Genomic DNA, 17,119 nt, shown 5'->3' on the forward strand with positions numbered 1-17,119 from the left:
TTGCATGCAGAAGGACAGTGGTTCGAATCCTGGCATCCCATGTAGCCCCCCGAGCCTGCCAGGAGCAATTTTTGAGCGTAGAGCTAGGAGTAACCCCTGAGCGCTGCCAGGTATGACCCAAAAACAAAAAACAAAAAAATTAAGTGGGGACTAGAGCAATAGCACAGTGGTGGGCATTTGTCTTTTACGGGGCAGACCTGAATGGACCAGGGTTCTACATACAGTATCCCATATGGTCCCCTGAGCCTGACAGGAGTGATTTCTGAGCACAAAGCCAGGAGTAACTCCTGAGCACTGCCTGGTGTGTTCCCCAAACAAAAAAACAAACAAACAAACAAACAAAAAAAAGAATTAAAAGTGAGGAGTGGGATTGGAGAGACAGGACAGCAAGGAGGGTGCTTGCTTTGTATGTAGCAGAGCTGGATTCCATCCCCAGCATCCCAGAGGGGTCCTCCTAGCACTGCAGAAGTAATTTCTGAGTGCAGAGCCAAGAGTAATCCCTGAGTGCCACCGGGTATCACCCTTCCTAAAAAATAATAATCAAGGGGCCGGAGAGATAGCACAGCGGTAGAGTGTTTGGCTTGCACGGGACTAACCCGGAGTTGATTTCCAGCATCCCATAGGAGCTATTTCTGAGCACAGAGCCGGGAGTAATACCTGAGCACCACCGGGAGAGGCCCAAAATCCAAAAAAATAAAAAATTTGGGGGTTTTTTGGTTTGTTTTTTTTGAGCCATACCAGCAGCGCTCAGGAGTTACTCCTGGCTTGGCACTCAGGAATCACTCCTGGCAGGCTTGGGGGACCCTATGGTATGCCAAGAATCAAGCCCGAGTTGGCCATGTTTGTGGTAAACACCTTCCCTTCCTCCAGCACCTTATATTATTTTGTTTGTGAGGGCACCGCCAAGCTCAGTGCTTGGGAAACATGCAATGCTGGGACTCAAAACTGGTATTTGGGGCCAGAGAGACAACACAGTGGGGAGGGCATTTGCCTTGCACATGGCCAACCCAGGTTTCATCTCCAGCATCCCATTGGGTTTTCTGAGCCCAACAGGAGTGATTCCACAGTGCAGAGCCAGGAGTAACCCAAGTGCTCCTGGGTGTGGCCCAAAACACAAGCAAACAACCTGGCTACAAAGCCTGCGCTCTATGTTCTGGCCCTGTGTCTCCTGGCCCTTGCTTAGGATTTGAAAAGCACAAGGAAGTGGACTACATTGAGGACCAGCTACTGCTCTAGGAGTCTTCCCAAGACAGTTGGTACTGGGTGGCAAGGGGCCTGCCCTCCTGGCCTCCAGGGTTGCAGTGGGAGATAGTGGCCTGTAGGTGACCATTCCCCCCACCTAGCCCCGGTTAGGTTAGACCCTGCAGGTGTGTTGGCTATTGGCGACACTATGGGGCAGGCAACACACGCTGACCAGCTGGCCAGGTCCCCAGAGCCGGGGAGCAGGGTGTGGTGTTTTATCCACCATGTAGGAGCCCCTGGGAGCAGGGAGAGGGTTTTAATTAGAGCTGTGAGCTGGGAGCAGGCAGAGACGGATGACATCTTAATGAGGTTTAATGAAGCTGTCTGCTGACGGGGACAGCTGTCAGGCAGCATCGAGCTGCAGCCAAGCCACTGTGATGGTGCACACGCCGGGAAGGCCCTGCGAAAACCTGGCAGGGCGTGGGCAGCCCCTGGCATCCTCCCGTCCTGATTCGACCACCCTGAGGGCCAGCGAGCGCAATGAGTCTCTCCCCGTGCTCCCAAGTGCTTGTGTGCAAGGCTGACTCTGTTTCTAAAAAGATCTTTGTGGATCAGGAACGGGGCTTCAGGGGCAGGACACATGGCAAGCAGGTACCAGGCCCTGAGTTCGCTCCCTGGCACCATCTGCTACCTGAGTACCACCAGGGGTAGTTCCAATTTAAAAACAAAATCTTGGGGCTAGGAAAGAGAATACAGCAAAGAGGGCACTTGCCTGTCATGCAGCCAAGTCAGAATTGATCCTCAGCATCCTTTAAAGTCCCCTGTGCCCCACCAGGAGTGATCCCAGAATGCAGAGTCAGGAGTCAACCCTGAGCACCACCTGGTGAGGTCTCAAATCAAAATCACAAACTCTGGAGGACTAAGAGCTGAAAATTCAACAAGGGCAAAAGGGTTGGCCAGGCAAGCTGAGGGGACTCATATACCTCTGGCTCCCTACATTCCTGGGGGGTGGGGAGCAAGACTGACCCCCTCAGGATGGGGGCCCTAGGCATGAGGTCTGAGAGCACTGGGTTTGACCCAAGTTGTCTTTTTTTTTTTTTTTTTTTTTTTGGTTTTTGGGTCTCACCCGGCAGTGCTCAGGAGTTACTCCTGGCTCCATGCTCAGAAGTCGCTCCTGGCGAGCACGGGGGACCATATGGGACGCCGGGATTCGAACCGATGACCTTTTGCATGAGAGGCAAACGCCTTACCTCCATGCTATCTCTCCGGCCCCCTTTTTTTTTTTTTAACTTTATTTATTGATTGCTTTTTGGATCACACCCAGCCATCTCAGAGATCACTACTGGCTCTGCACTCAGAAATTACCCCTGGCAGACTGGGGGACCACATGGGATTCCAGGAATCAAACCTGGGTTGCCTGCATGCAAGGCAAATGCCCCTCGCTGTGCTATCTCTCTGGCCCAAGTCTTCTACTTCTGCACGGGGGACTTTGAGCCGAGGCTATCCTGAGACTCAGTTTCTCGTTGCCAGGAGATGGAACCACCTGGGTGGCACAACTTCGAAATAGAGATGTGGCAAGTGCTCAGGAGAGGGTCTGGGGCAAGGCCAGGGACACTCATAGCACATATGAAGAGTCAACACACGCAGGTGCTTCTGCTCCTTCCCTCCCCTCATGTAATGATGTGGGTGGTGCTCCAAGGGAAAGGAGCTCCTAGCCTTCAGCTATCGTTGCTCTTGTCCCAGAACCTTTGCACAGCCTTGCACACACTATTAGACCCTCCCAATTTTACAGGGAGTACGGCAGACACAGTGTTCAGGTCACACCAGGGCCGGGGATCAGACTTGGAGCCTTTGTTCTCACTTGAACTGCTTCCCTGGCCTGTAGAGCCTGTGTCTGTCCGGAAGGGGGTGCTGCTGAGGAGTCTTGGGGACTCAGATGGGCCCTGCATCTGATGGATCCAGGAATGCAAGGTCCTGAGTCCCAGTGGCAGTGGAACCAAGTTCAAGGTCAGCTCCTGAGTATTTCATATTGACACTTATAGGAGAAGAGTTCTTGGTTGAGGGGACTTGTATTTTGCAAATGCCTATGTCTACACTTCACCTGTCTGCACTCTTGTCTGAATGCTTGCAACTTGTCCACACTTGTGCACTTGTCCACACTTACCAAGTGGTGAATGCTCCAATCTGTCTACACTACTGCCCTTTTGAGTGTTCCCATCCATATACACCCTTGTCTGTGAAAGCTCCCACTTGTCTACACTCACCCTGAGTATTCTTATCCATCTACTCTTGTCCATGTGAGTGCTCCCATTAACTCTTGTTCCCACTCATCTACACTCTTGTCTGTGTGATGCTCCTGCCTACACTCTAGTCAATGTGAATGCTCCCACCATTTATTTTCTTTGTGTGTGTGTGTGTGTTCCTACCTGTCTATACTCCTATCCGTGTGTGCGTTCCCATCTGTCATTCCACAGCTCCACTCACTGTGCTGTTTCCTAGCAGAGGAGGCCCAGGACAGAGGGACAGAGAGTCTTTGCAGCTGAACATCATTTCTGGTGACTCTCTATGGTGACTCATGTATTTTGTGGGTACTCTGTGGTTCTTTCCTTCTAGTTGTGCATTTACAGATATATACAGCTGGAGGCTGCCATGCTTTCCCAGCCAACACACACACACACACACACACACACACACACACACACACACACACACACCCCACTTAACTGTCATTACCTATATGCTGAAATGAGTGTGACAATGACCATGACAATGAGCGTGACAATGAAGGCCAAGATGCACTCAGTTGAGGCAGGGTTGTGTCTGCTGAGTCCCCCTTACAACTCCTGGGCTGGGTATAGGGGATCTATGAGACATGTTTGTAGAAGACCAACACAGGTCTCTCATGGGGACACTGCTGTGTCTCCAGCTTCCCAGAGTTCCAGCCATTGCTGCCTCGTAAGCAGCCCTCACTCAAGAGCAGGGAACAGAGGCCCCGCAGCCTCGTCCCTCCACCCACCCACAGGGGCAGCCTGTGCCTCAGTCTGTCTGTCTTCCCTCTGCCAGCTGGACGCCTGCCCACCTGAGCTGGCCTCAGGAGTCGCCGGGGGAAACCACATTTTAATTAACTTCCCCGCACTCACTGCAGAAGCGGATCAGTTTCATAAACAAATGGGCGGCGGAGCTTTGTCTGCAGATCCGAGAGTCGTGTGGAAGAAATTCAAAACCCACCCCAGCAGCGGCCCCCTGTGCCTGCCGCCTGGAACTGGGGTGGGGTGGGGGTGGCTGAGGGGGGCTGGGGCGGTGATGGTGCTGAATTTTAGATGGGAATGAAGAGGGAGAAAACCCATCGGGCCTGGCCTAGCAAGGGTGTGAGGACGTTCATTCCAGCAGCCTGTATATTAGCTTTGTAACCATGTCGGGCAGGCCATGGGACAAATTAAGCAAGGATAAAGATTGACAACATAGCCGGAGAATCTCAGTGCTGTTCATGTAGTTTGCTGGGAGCCCAAACATGCTTTAAAAATCGTCTTATTAGAATAGCCCTTCCTTCCAGAAGGAAGAAACAGCAGTGGCCGCCAGGGTGGCATGAGGAGACAGGCATTAAACTGGTCCTTCTGGAGCCAATGACTATGACTGTGCTGTGACTTTAACAACCTGGACTGTGATTCAGACAAGGCACCCACTGAAGCAGACCACCCACATAGTGCATATGGTAGAGCTGGCTGTCAATTCCAAGCATTTGCACTGAAATCCCCTCCACCTCCCAGTCACTGTCCCAGGGTACTCTCTACCCTGGCCCTGGGACATTAAAGCCAGTGACAGGGCATATTGCAACTTCCTAGACCTGAAGCATCATTCCAGTCTCAAGGCCATCCATGGGGGAAGCTGAGACCATGGCGCAGTTTTACCAGTGGCCTGCAGGTGGCGCTCAATACCTCACGTTACAAAGTATAAGGACGATCCGGAGCAGTGACTGAGGCCAGCACACCAGCCCCTTGCCTCAGTTTCCCATTCAAAGAAATGGAAATGGATGTCATCAACATTAGGGCCACTTCAGTCCTGCCAAACCCATCTGAGGTCAATGAAGGGATAAGGGCCTTGGCAGCCTGTCCCCACTCCTGGGCAAGGATCAAAGCAGAAGTGACATTGTCAGATGCGACATCAGCAATGTCACTTCCTGGCAAGAAGAAAGTTTGGGTAAAAGAGATAACTTTACCCTCCACAGGGACATCAGGGTGTCCACAAGCTGAAACCCTAATAGTCTGTTCTAGCCCTGTCCAGGCTGGGCCCCAAATATATATGCCTCTTCAATTCGGGGCTAGGCCCGACTCCCCAACCTTCCTCAGCTAGTCCAGGGCCACCTCTACTGTGCTCTCAATGCACCTACCCAGCACTTGGATTGGGGGTCCCTCTCCCACACACACTGCTCTCTGGGCTGGGTATATCAGTAATCCTGATGTCACTCACAGGGCCTGGGCTAAAAGGGTCCCCTGTTGCTAATTTACTTTTGCCCTTAGTAGTGCTCTGGGAACCTGTGGTCTGGAGTCTCCTATCTTGGGGGAATCTGCTCTGGGCCCTCCAGCATCTCATGGGCCAGGCCAGTGTGAGTTTATGACGTGGCCTCCACTTTGTTGTTCTCCCACACAGCCTGAGCTCGGGAAGCCACGGGAAAGAAGCTACAGCCTCCCCGGCCCTGACTTCAGTTATGGGCTCTACATCCGCGGGTTGGACGGAGGGGTCTCCGAAGGTGAGCCAGCATTGTGGGGCACTGGGGAGGGGACGCTTGGCCATATCCTGGGGAGAAGGAAGACTGAGGGACCAGCCTGGTTTTAGTGAAAAGCACAGGCTGGGTTTGGCTGAGATGGGGAGACAGCCCAGCTGGGGTTCAGGTTATGGATTGGAAGGACACGGCAAAGATCCTGCTATGGAGCACCTGGTCCCCAAGTGGCAGATGTCTGTGTCCTATCACTAGAGTGGCCAGCACAGTAACCATCAGGGAAACCTGTTTCAGGCTGGGTGCTCAAGAGACCTCTGGAGCCACTGGGAGTCTCACTGGCCGCCTTTCCAGGAGGCACTTGGATGGCTCCAGGCTGGTGGGGAGGTATCAGGCCTGGCCACCCCAGTGCTTTTGGGTCAGAGATCAATGCCTGACCCCCTGCACTGTGTGTCTCTTCCCTCAGCCCTTGGTCACTGGCATGAGTACAAAAAGCCGCCCACCTGTCCCCAGAAGTTGCCCCGGGATTACATCGCCATGAACAGGAGGGCGCTGAAGATCGGCCTGGTGACCGCCAAGGAGACTTTCCTCTACCATCAGCTCAATGACATCCGTGTCAGGGACCAGAAGGAGCGACCGGTCCGGAAGGAGGCACCCTCGTTCCCTCCAAATATGACATTTGGGATCAAGGCTCGGTAAAGGGGGTGTACTCAGCTCTCAAGAGGCCAGGGGGGTGGGGGTGGCAGGGACCAGGGATGGGGGAGCCCAGAGAAGGTGAGCAGAGGACTCCCCCCTACAATGGGCAATAGCCCAGGCCTCATCCGCCAGTTCAGACGAACAGGGTCCTCCCTGGCAAGATGACCAGTCATTTTCATCCTTGCCTCCAACTTACTGGGGGATCCTAGGGGACAGGTGTGGAAACTGCCCAAATCTCCAGGGTCTGGGGTCAGTGTGGACACAGTCAGCTCCTCCACATATCTGGCCCCGGAGTTTCAATTCATGCTCAGCTTAAACAGCAAAACTCCAACAAGTTCCTGAGCTCCAACTTGAGCAGGTCCTCTCATGAGACCTGCCATCTTGAGTGGGGTTTGCAGAAGGCTCAAAACCAATCACTCAGCTCAGGAGATGTAAGTGGCTCTGATTGGTTGTTTCTGAGAACATGTCTCTCCCCAAGGAGGCGTGGTTAGGATCATCTTTAAGAGTTTCCTGGGGCTGAGATGGGACAGATGGGGAAAAATAGGGCCTCTGATCCCAGGGGCAGAGCAGAAGGAAACAGCACGAAAAAGCTGTGGGTGACTGTCTTAATAGCGCTTCTCAAGTTCACCTCACATCACAGTGCAGATCAGAGGATGCAGTGGAGCAAGGCACTGTGAAAATAGATGCAAGAATGAGTGTACTCAGCCTCTGGACATAGCCAGGGGCTTCTATTCCATGAACCTCTCAAATAAGTATTTGAGACTGACCATTGTTTTGACCTGGCTTTGGACAGCACCCGGCTGTGTCCATACCAAGGATTAATGACAGTCTGTCTGCAGCCTACTCCCTGTCCCAACATTCCTAGACTAGGCTCCCACCTTTTGTGCCAACAACGTTGAGGTCATGTTGTTTTTTCAGTTAATTTTAGAGGGGAGGGTTGGGTTTTGAGCCACACCGCCAATGCTTCGGGCTTACTCTTGGCTCTGTGCTCAGGGATTGCTCTGGTGGGGTTCACCTGAAATGCATTTTCTGTGCCCCAGTCTGGGTGCTGGGTGGGAAAGGCCCATCTGGCAAGATCACCTGGGCACCTGCCTTGTCTCACCTTTGACTTGAGGACCCCAGCTGGCCTTCAGGGAAGCAATGGGGGGCTCTAGAGTCTTTGCTCATTGGTCCCCATCTTCAGCAACCCCTTATCACAATATTCTTCCTAAGTAACCCAAAGACTTTCCAGGGGGTGCAGAAGAAAGTTCCCACTAGGTATCAGATCATAAGACTGGTCCATTCTTATCACCTAATCTCAGAGACCCCTGAGTATTCTAGGGGACCTCTGGCAGGAAGTAGGCTTGGGGTACTCTGTTTCTAGTCCCCCAAATACATCCCCAGCCTTTCCCTGGGTTATGGTAATAACCCAGCATGCTAGAATTCTCTGGCACATTATATTGGTACATTAGCTTCATTTGCTTGTCATGAAGACCAGGTGCAGGAGGTAGGAAGGGAAGAAGGATTGAGAGGTCACTCAGACTCAACCATCCCAAACTCACAAAACTTTGTGCAAAGTTTGGCCCCATTATCAATGTGATGCTGGAGTGATGGTACTGGGGAGGGCACTTGCCTGATAGGCTCTGATCCCTAGCATTGCATTTGCTCTCTCAGGCCCCTGCCAGAAGTAAGTGACCCCTGAACATAGAGCCAGAAGCAAGTCCTGAGTAGTGCTGAATTGTACCAAAAACAATAAAAGTATAAAATGTGAGGACATGCATTGCTTAGCAATCATTTGTATTAAAGCACTTGAGACTTTGAGGGAAGTTTGGGCCAGTTCTGGTGGGTTATATGTGGATTGAACTGGGCTCAGATACATGCAAATTAACTGCCTTAATATCTATGTTCTCTCTCTCTCTCTCTCTCTGTCTCTCATCTGTCTGTTTCTCTCTCTGAAGCCCTTATTTTGAAACAGGAACCTAAATATTCAGAGTGGTAAAGGTCTTTTTACAAAGTCATATGCACACTGGGATGGTACCAGCTGGTGGGCTACTTGTCCAAAATTCTTCCTTCTCCTTTTGCCTCCTTGGGATGGGGACAGAGGGTGAAAACACATGGACTCTTGGTTCTGGGGCTGCACTGTCAGCTTGTACAAAAGAGAAAGAGGGGCCGGGTAGGTGGCGCTGGAGGTAAGGTGTCTGCCTTGCAAGCGCTAGCCAAGGATCAGGACCTCGGTTCGATCCCCCGGCGTCCCATATGGTCCCCCCAAGCCAGGGGCGATTTCTGAGCACATAGCCAGGAGTAACCCCTGAGCGTCAAACGGGTGTGGCCCAAACAAAACAAAACAAAAAAACAAAACAAAAAAAAAAAAAGAGAAAGCTGAAAGCCCTGGGTTCTGGAAGGAAATGCATTATCATCTGGTATTCAGCCTATAATCTTAAATCGCTCTAAAACCAAGTGGTCACAATTCCCTGGGAAGCCCTGATGAAGTAGAGGCTGTATCTTGTGTGATGGTAAATGGGCTTTGCATATGCAAATTGAATGGATTTTAAAATGGTATTTAATGACAATTTTCGTAGTGGACGTTAACATTAATTGCATGGAAATGAAAATGCTGCATTAGGTTTCTGTTAGCTGCAAATAGTCTGGCCATAAAGCTTCATCTTTATCAACAGCGGCCTTGCTCGGCGTGTCAAGGCATTGCTGCAAATTGCGAGCCAAAGGGCTTTTATAGAACAAAAATATCCCCCAAAGTACAGCCAAATCAGCATCAATTTTGCTTTATTTCTTCGTAAATGGAGGTTAAATGGCTGCTGGAAAGGCTTTTACTGAAACGCCCAATCTGCTCTCGAGAATCCTCCTCAACCTCAACACAGAAACGCAGGAGACTTAAAAAAAAATCAGCGCCCCTCTCTGTAATGGGACTATTACTTTCAAGTTATGGGGCATTGGCCCATTTCCTAATGATCACCTTTTATTTGTGCCTCCATTATATATATTTCTTTACTTTAAAAGCATGTTAAACACCAAATCTGATTACCAGGAGCAAGAGTTGGGGGGGGGGATGATTTGGGATGATAAAGAAATAAAACCAACGGGCACCACTTACAACCCCAACGAGAAGGAAAAGACACCAGCCAAGCAAAGGCACAGAAAAAGCTCTAGTAGAACTATATAGCACAGCAGGGAAGGCGTTCTTGCATCTCATATGTCCCTCCCTCTACCTTTATCCTCCCCTGCCAGGAGTGAGCACTGAGCCAGGAGTAACCCCAGGTGTGCCCCCCCCCCCAAAAAAAAAACTCAAAAAACAAGCTCCAGGTAGCAGAGAGAAAATTGATCACGGCTCTGCGCGCCTCCTGGAGATTTAATCCACCAATCACTGCCCTTCAAACCCTTTACAAACCCCAAAATATATAGAGGGAAGGAGCTGTCTTTTCAGCCGCCCACTCAGCTGAGCTGTGGATCAACACTGGGGCTAATTTCACTAACTCACTTCTCAGTTACCCTGTTTGGTTCCTGATCCAGCCCCAGCTTGTTATGAATTGTCATTTGTTTGGAAATGTACATTTTTGTTTCTTTTTTTTTTTGTTTTGGGGCCACATCTGGCATTGCTCAGAGGCTGCTCTGTACTAAGGAATCACTCCTGACAGGTTTGGGGGACCCGGTTCATCTGCATGCAGGGTAAGCACCCTGCCAGTGCTATTGCTCTGGCCCAGTGGTCGGCAACCTGCGACTCGAGAGCCACATGCGGCTCTTTACACTTTTCATTTGGCTCTTCTGTGTGCCGGGCAGCCGCTCCAGGAGTCAGGACTCTGCTCCTAGCCTCTGTCAGTTCGCGCCCTGTGTGGCTCTCAAAATAAATTTCAATCGTGGTTTTGGCAAGATTTGGCTCAGTTGAAAAAAAAAGTTTGCCGACCACTGGTCTGGCTCAATGTTTCTTTTTTTTCGGGGAAGTCCTCACCCTGCAGGGCTCAGGACTCTTTTGGTTCTGGACTCAGGAGTGAGCCTTGGCAGGGTTTTTGGAGACCCAATTTGTTGGCAGAACTGCCACCTGCCAGGCAAGTGTCCCCCCTACCCCGTCTTCTCTGTTTTTCATTTATTCAGAAAATGGGGACCAGCGTCGGGTTCACCCACCAGGTATCTGGCCTGCACAGTGATCAGATGTTTGATTTGAGTTTTCTATTAAAAATATCAGGAGATTCTCTACAGAAACCTTCATTTCCTGTTTTTTCTTACAAAGCAGAGGCCTGGGCAAAGTGGGGTCCACACTGCTGGTTTCAGGGGTGGAACTGGGAGCAGAAGACCCTCCTCCTTACTCTCACATTTCTCTGCTCTGCCTGGCTCCCCACATGCTTCAAAAACACAGGACATCTCTCTCTCTCTCTCTCTCTCTCTCTCTCTCTCTCTCTCTCTCTCTCTCTCTCTCTCTCTCTTCCTCTCCCACTCTCTTTTTTCCTCTCTTTCTTTCTCTCCTTCGCCTTTTTTTTGATCCATTTTTTTTTTGTTTTTGTTTTTGTTTTTTGGGCCACACCCGGTAACGCTCAGGGGTTACTCCTGGCTATGTGCTCAGAAGTTGCTCCTGGCTTGGGGGACCATATGGGACACCAGGGGATCGAACCGCGGTCCGTCCAAGGCTAGCGCAGGCAAGGCAGGCACCTTACCTTTAGCGCCACCGCCCGGCCCTTGATCCATTTTTAATGAAAAACAAACATACCCCTGGGCCGGAGAGATATGACAGTAGGAAGAATGTTTGCCTTGCACACACTCCACCTAGATTCTATCCTGGCACCTCATATGTCCCCTCAAGCACTACCAGGAGTCAGGCCTGAATTCAGAATCAGGAATCAGCCCTGAGTATCTCCAGGTGCGACCCCAACAACCACAAAAATGTACCCCTTCCCTCAGTTGATGCTGTGGTTGTGACGAACAGGAAGGTACACCCTTGCTGGGGTTCACACATCAGGTGGCCGTGTTTACCCTGCCTCGGTCACGCCGCTGGGGACCAGGGAAGGGGAATGGCAATGCTTTAGTTGGATTTAGTTGATAGGATCGAATCCTTCCCCCCAATCAAACTTCGTACATGTTGGTGTCACCCTGTGAATCAAACTCCTGATTAGTAGTGCCTTAGGCACAGAATCTTTTACCTTTTTAAAAATAGGGATCACTTGGGGCCGGAGCAATAGCACAGCAGTAGGGCCTTTGCCTTGCATGCAGACGATGCGGGACTGACCCGGGTTTAATCTCCGGCATCCCATATAGTCCCTCGAGTCTGCCAGGAGTGATTTCTGAGCACAGAGCCAGGAGTAAGCCCTGAACACTGATGGGTGTGGCCCATAAAAACAAACCAACAAACAAAAATAAGGGCCCACTCCTAGCAATGCCCAGGCACCAGCAGCCTCCACCTGGGTGCCTTGGGACCACCGGGGTTACACTGGAGTGCTGGAGGGATTATGTGGGGTCATGAAGGAATAGGTAGAACCAAGCACGCTGTACCATGGAAACTCAGCTTCCTGGCCCTGCTGCCAGTTTCTGTTCTCAGCCACCACTCACCAAAGCTGAATGGTGCCCATACTCTGCACACACTAACCATGACTCCTGCCTCTCTCCTGGGCAGGTGCTCAGCACAACACACACAGCAACAAAGGCAGAGAGCCCCCCTCCCTGTACCCACCCACCCACCAACAGCACCAGCACTGGGCTGGCTGCTGAGCTTTGCAAACCACTACTCTAGGATCAGGCAGCAGAAAGGAGCCCTAGAATTCTGGCTCAGGCATTTCTCTCTCCAATCTCAGGATTCCAGTCAGGGAAGAGATCTCTCCTCAGTAGGCACCAGCCAGGAAAGCCAGCATGCAGATGTCAAAGCCTGCTGTGACCCCCCCAGTTCCTCAGCAGACATGTCTGGAGGCCAGAGATGTAACTATTAGAGAATCACTTAATTATTGATGTGTTTTGTTAAGTGTTTGCAAATGTTCTGGTGCCCTGGGCACAGCTTAATGATTCCAGCAGTGTCAGTGAATGGTGAGGAGAGGCAGAGGGTAGGGAAGGTGGTGCCCAGAGGGCTAGGTGACAGCTGGGGCTCCTGGCAGATTCTGGGTGCAGGGGGTGGAGGTGCCTACACCCTGACTGTAGTATGAGGTTGCACACAGGATTGGAGGGAAGTGAGGAGGAGGCTCTGTGACTCAGTCCAGGAGCAAACAGCCCCCCCCCTCGAGTTAGTGACTATCTTGTGCCAGCTGGAGGGGGTATGAACTCTGCTTTGAATCAGTCATGGCAGTGGCATCTACACTATCTGCTGTTTTGAGGTAGACCCAGAGGGGGTGGGTCCTGTTCCAGATGCTAGGCAGTGGGCAGAGCATAGTGACTTGCCTCTGACAAACACAAGTTTGGGAGCGACCAAGGGGAAAACAGAGGCCAGAGCTATAAAAAATTGTGAAAAGCCATCACCTGGCATTTTCTAGAAGCTTTTTTTTTTTTTTTTTTTGGTTTTTGGGCCACACCCGGCGGTGCTCAGGGGTTACTCCTGGCTGTCTGCTCAGAAATAGCTCCTGGCAGGCACGGGGGACCATATGGGACACCGGGATTCGAACCAACCATCTTTGGTCCTGGATCGGCTGCTTGCAAGGCAAACGCCGCTACACTATCTCTCCGGGCCCTTTCTAGAAGCTTCTATAGAAGCCTAGAACATGGGGGACAATATTTGTTTTTCGGGGAGTCACACACAGAATGCAATGCTCAGGGCTTACTTCTGGCTCTGTACTCAGGAATTATAACTGGCAACTCTGGGAGTGGGAGAAACCATAAGGTTGAATCTGGGGATTTTATCTGGGGCAGCTGTGTTCAAGCCAAGCACCCTCCTTGCTGGACTTTTTTTTCCTGACTCTGAGACACACTTTTTTGTTTTGTTTTGTTTTGTTTTGGGGCCACACCTAGCTGTGTTCAGGAGTTACTCTCTCCTGGGCTCTCCACTCAGAAATCACTCCTGGTAGGCTCAGGAGACCTTCTGGGATGCTGGGGATTGAACCTTGGTTGGTCATATGCAAGGCAAGCACCCTCCCCACTGAACTATCTCTTGGGCCTGAAATACACATTTGGGGGGGGGGCACACCTCGCTGCATTCAGGTGTTACTCTTGGCTCTATGCTCAGAAATCTCTCCTGGCAGGCTCAGGAGACCATGTAGGATGCCGGGAATCAAACCTGAGTTAGTCTGGGCCGGCCACATGCAAGGCAAATACCTACTGCTGTGTTATATCTCTGGCCCTGAGACGCACATCTTGTTTTGTTTTTGTTTTTGTTTTGTTTTGTTTTTGAGTCACACCCAGCGGCACTCAGAGGCTACTTCTGGCTCTATGCTCAGAAATCGCTCCTGGCAGGCTCGGGGGACTTTATGGGATGCTGGGATTCGAACCACTGACTTTCTGCATGCAAGGCAAATGCCTTACCTCCATGCTATCTCTCCGGCCCCGAGACACACATCTTGACAGAGTCTCTGTCCTCATGTCCAGGGTTGAACCCATGCCCTCACCAGATCAACGTATTTGCTGCTTGAGAGCATCATGGAATAGATCCTGGGTTTCAAGCTTCAGGATGTACAGCTGCAGCCATGGGGACCTGGGAGCTGTACTTCCCCACTCAGATCTGGGGCTGTCCCCTCTACATCCAGCACCTGAAGCCCCAGGAAGGTCGGAAGCGGCCCCAGCCCTTGCCCTGCCCTCCCTGTCGCTCATCCACCACCAGTGGCTGCCTCTGTCTGACATTGACAAATGTGGAGGAAGGAGAAAATTTTACAGGCTGTTAAAAAATGTTTGCTGCCTGACAGCTTTCTTGAAACCCTCTGCCAGGCTGATTTATTTTACAAATTTACAATGGGCCCATCCATCACTCGGGGGCTATCTGGATTCTCCTGGAGCCAAAATCCCAGCCAGCCACCAGGATTCTAAGGAAATAATCACAAAGCCCCTTCCCTGGCAACTATCCCAGGGATGGAGACAATGTGGAAATCAGGACATCAGGGAGGGTGCCTGGGTATGCGGAACCGACCCAGACTGACCACAAGGGGGAGCACGGGCCCTCCCAAGCACCATGCACCTGGGATCCAGTAGCCCCAATTCCTACCTGTGGGCACCCAGCTGAGAACCGCTCCCTGCCCCTTTTTTGCTTTGGGGTTCCATTGCTCTGTCCTCCATAGTAAGGACTCAATAAAGATTTGTCTAGCAAAAATATGGTTCAGTGGGGCAGAGCAATAGCACAAAAGGTAGGGCATTTACTTTGCATGCTGCCAACTGAGGTTTGATCTCCAATATCCCATATGGTCCCCCAGCACCACCAGGAATGACCCCTGAGTGTAGAGCCAGTAGTAACCCTTGAACACTGCTGGTTGTGACCCAAAAACGAAACACACACACACACACACACACACACACACACACACACACACACACACACACACACGATTCAGGGCTTCCTAATAGCACAGTGGAAGGGCATTTGCCTTGTACATGGTTGACCCTGGACAGACCCGGGTTTGATCCCCAGCATTCCATATGGTAACCTGAGCTTTCCAGGAGTGATTTCTGAGTGGAGAGCCAGGAGTTATTCCTGAGCACTGCAGGGTGTGCCCCCCCCCAAAAATAGACAAACAAACAAAAGGTTTGAGGCAGAATAGCTGAGTGTGGACAGACAGTTGGGGAAGTCAGAGATTCTGGGGCCCTAAATGACTTGACTGGGGTCCCTCACACCCAGGATTGTCGCTAATGTGCTTCTTGGCCACATGAATAGAGGGGCAGTAAGTCCAAAATAAGGGAGGCCATCATTTTGCTTGATCCTATTGCTCCAATCATTGCCTTGAGTTGAATAATGCCAGGGACATCTTACACTAGGGGACAGACAGTTCATGTGCAGGTGTGTGCAGAGGGAAGGACCATAGGTGGGTGTAGTAAAGCAGCCCTTACGATGGCCTTGGATGGTGGATGGAGGCCTTTGTTCTTAGGCCCTGGCCACGTGGCTCCATCCCCCATTAACCGGCAGGTTATTATCTTCAGGTGGTCGAGGTGGGTATTGAACTCACTCACAGGCAGGCTTCCAGAGAGATAACATCTTTATTGCCCTGGCCAACATTTGTGTGGCCTTTATTATAAACCTATTTAAGCATTCAGCCATTCTTAGCTAGCTCTGCATCTTACTTCTTTCGTCCTTGTTACCTCCAACCTCCATCCTGGCAAAAGACCAAAAGGGGCTTAATCCCCTGAGTCAAAGGCCTTATATAACCTTCCCAAGACCACTCCCAGGGATGGGCGGGGTCTTGCAGGTAAAGATACACGTAATATTTGGGGTGGGGTCACAGGTGGGAGCACAGGGAGTCAGCACAGAGGCAGTGAAAAACTAGGTCTTTCCAGCTGGAGGAAAGATGCTGCTGTTCCTCCGCTCTCCAGAGCTAGGAGTACAGTGAAGGGGCTTTGCTGAGGAGCTGGGCTTCAAAGCATAAAGGGAGCCCAGGCGCTAGTTTTGGGTGTGGCCCCTCTAAACTGAGGCCAATGAGGTGATAGGGAGGATTCTCCACACACTAACTTAATTCCTGAGGGGCTTCTGTCCCCCTATATGGAGAAACAGAGATCCTGAGGTGGTGGAAAGGGGCCCCTCAGACTGATTCTCACGCATGGGAAGGAGCATGGACAGGCTGGCTTTCCAGAGTAACTCTGGGAAGCTTCATTGCATCAGGGACCTCTGCTTGCCCTCGGGGTAACCGAGGCATAGAGGTCATCATGTCTCCCAAGTTCTAGGCAATCTACCCTAGGAACCTTACCTTCTTCATAAGAGGTAAAGTGTGGGTTGTCACCCCAGAACTTAGCCCAGTGGGGTTCCTCCTTCCAGAGCTTGGGGCATCCCATACTGGCCTGCGGACTTTTCCCTTCTTCCCCAGAGCCAGCCTGAACCTGCAGGGGCTTCATTCAAATGGCCCAGGCAGAAGATTGGGGAGGGGGTGTCTGACCCCCCCATCTCTCCTCTCCTGTCCTGAGAAGCCTCTGTGGGGCCCCTGCCCCTCAGTTATTTATTTATTTATTTATTGTTTTTTGGGGGCCACACCTGATGAAGCTCAGGGGTTACTCCTGGCTATGTGCTCAGAAATCACTCCTGCCTTGGGGGACCTTATGGGATGCCCAGGGATCGAACAGCGGTCCATCCTAGGTTAGTGCATGCAAGGCAAAAGCCCTCCTGCTTGAGCTGCTGCTCTGACCCCCTCAATTCTCCAAACTCCCTCAAGCAGCTGTCAGAGCCAAGAAGGAGGCATCCTTCACGGTTTGCCTTCCCAGCCCTGCACCCGCTGTCCTATGGCCAGACGGAGATCTATTCGGCTCTAAGTCCCAGTGGTGTTCATGTGGGGTGGCTCAGGGCGGAGCTGACAGGCCAGGATAAATAGGACGACAGTCCCCCTCAAGCCACCACCCCCCCATCAGGGCCTGCCAGAACCATCCATCAGGAGCGCTGGGGTCAGCGCTAACAAGCAGGCTGCCCGCCCCTCGGGGCCTCCCAGCAGCACGGCCTGGCTCCGG

At 51.5% G+C, this 17,119-nt stretch overlaps 1 protein-coding gene across 1 annotated transcript in view; it reads left to right on the plus strand.

Moving 5' to 3' along the window:
* Positions 1–17,119, plus strand: part of CFAP77 (cilia and flagella associated protein 77) — a 105,013-nt gene that overhangs the window by 58,275 nt on the left and 29,619 nt on the right. The window contains exons 2-3 of the mRNA XM_049772819.1: positions 5,830–5,929; positions 6,363–6,591. Coding sequence (XP_049628776.1) covers positions 5,830–5,929; positions 6,363–6,591 — 329 coding nt within the window. The remainder of the gene's footprint in view (positions 1–5,829; positions 5,930–6,362; positions 6,592–17,119) is intronic.

The sequence above is a fragment of the Suncus etruscus genome, chromosome 5, assembly GCF_024139225.1.
Source record: "Suncus etruscus isolate mSunEtr1 chromosome 5, mSunEtr1.pri.cur, whole genome shotgun sequence".
Lineage (NCBI taxonomy): Eukaryota > Metazoa > Chordata > Mammalia > Eulipotyphla > Soricidae > Suncus > Suncus etruscus.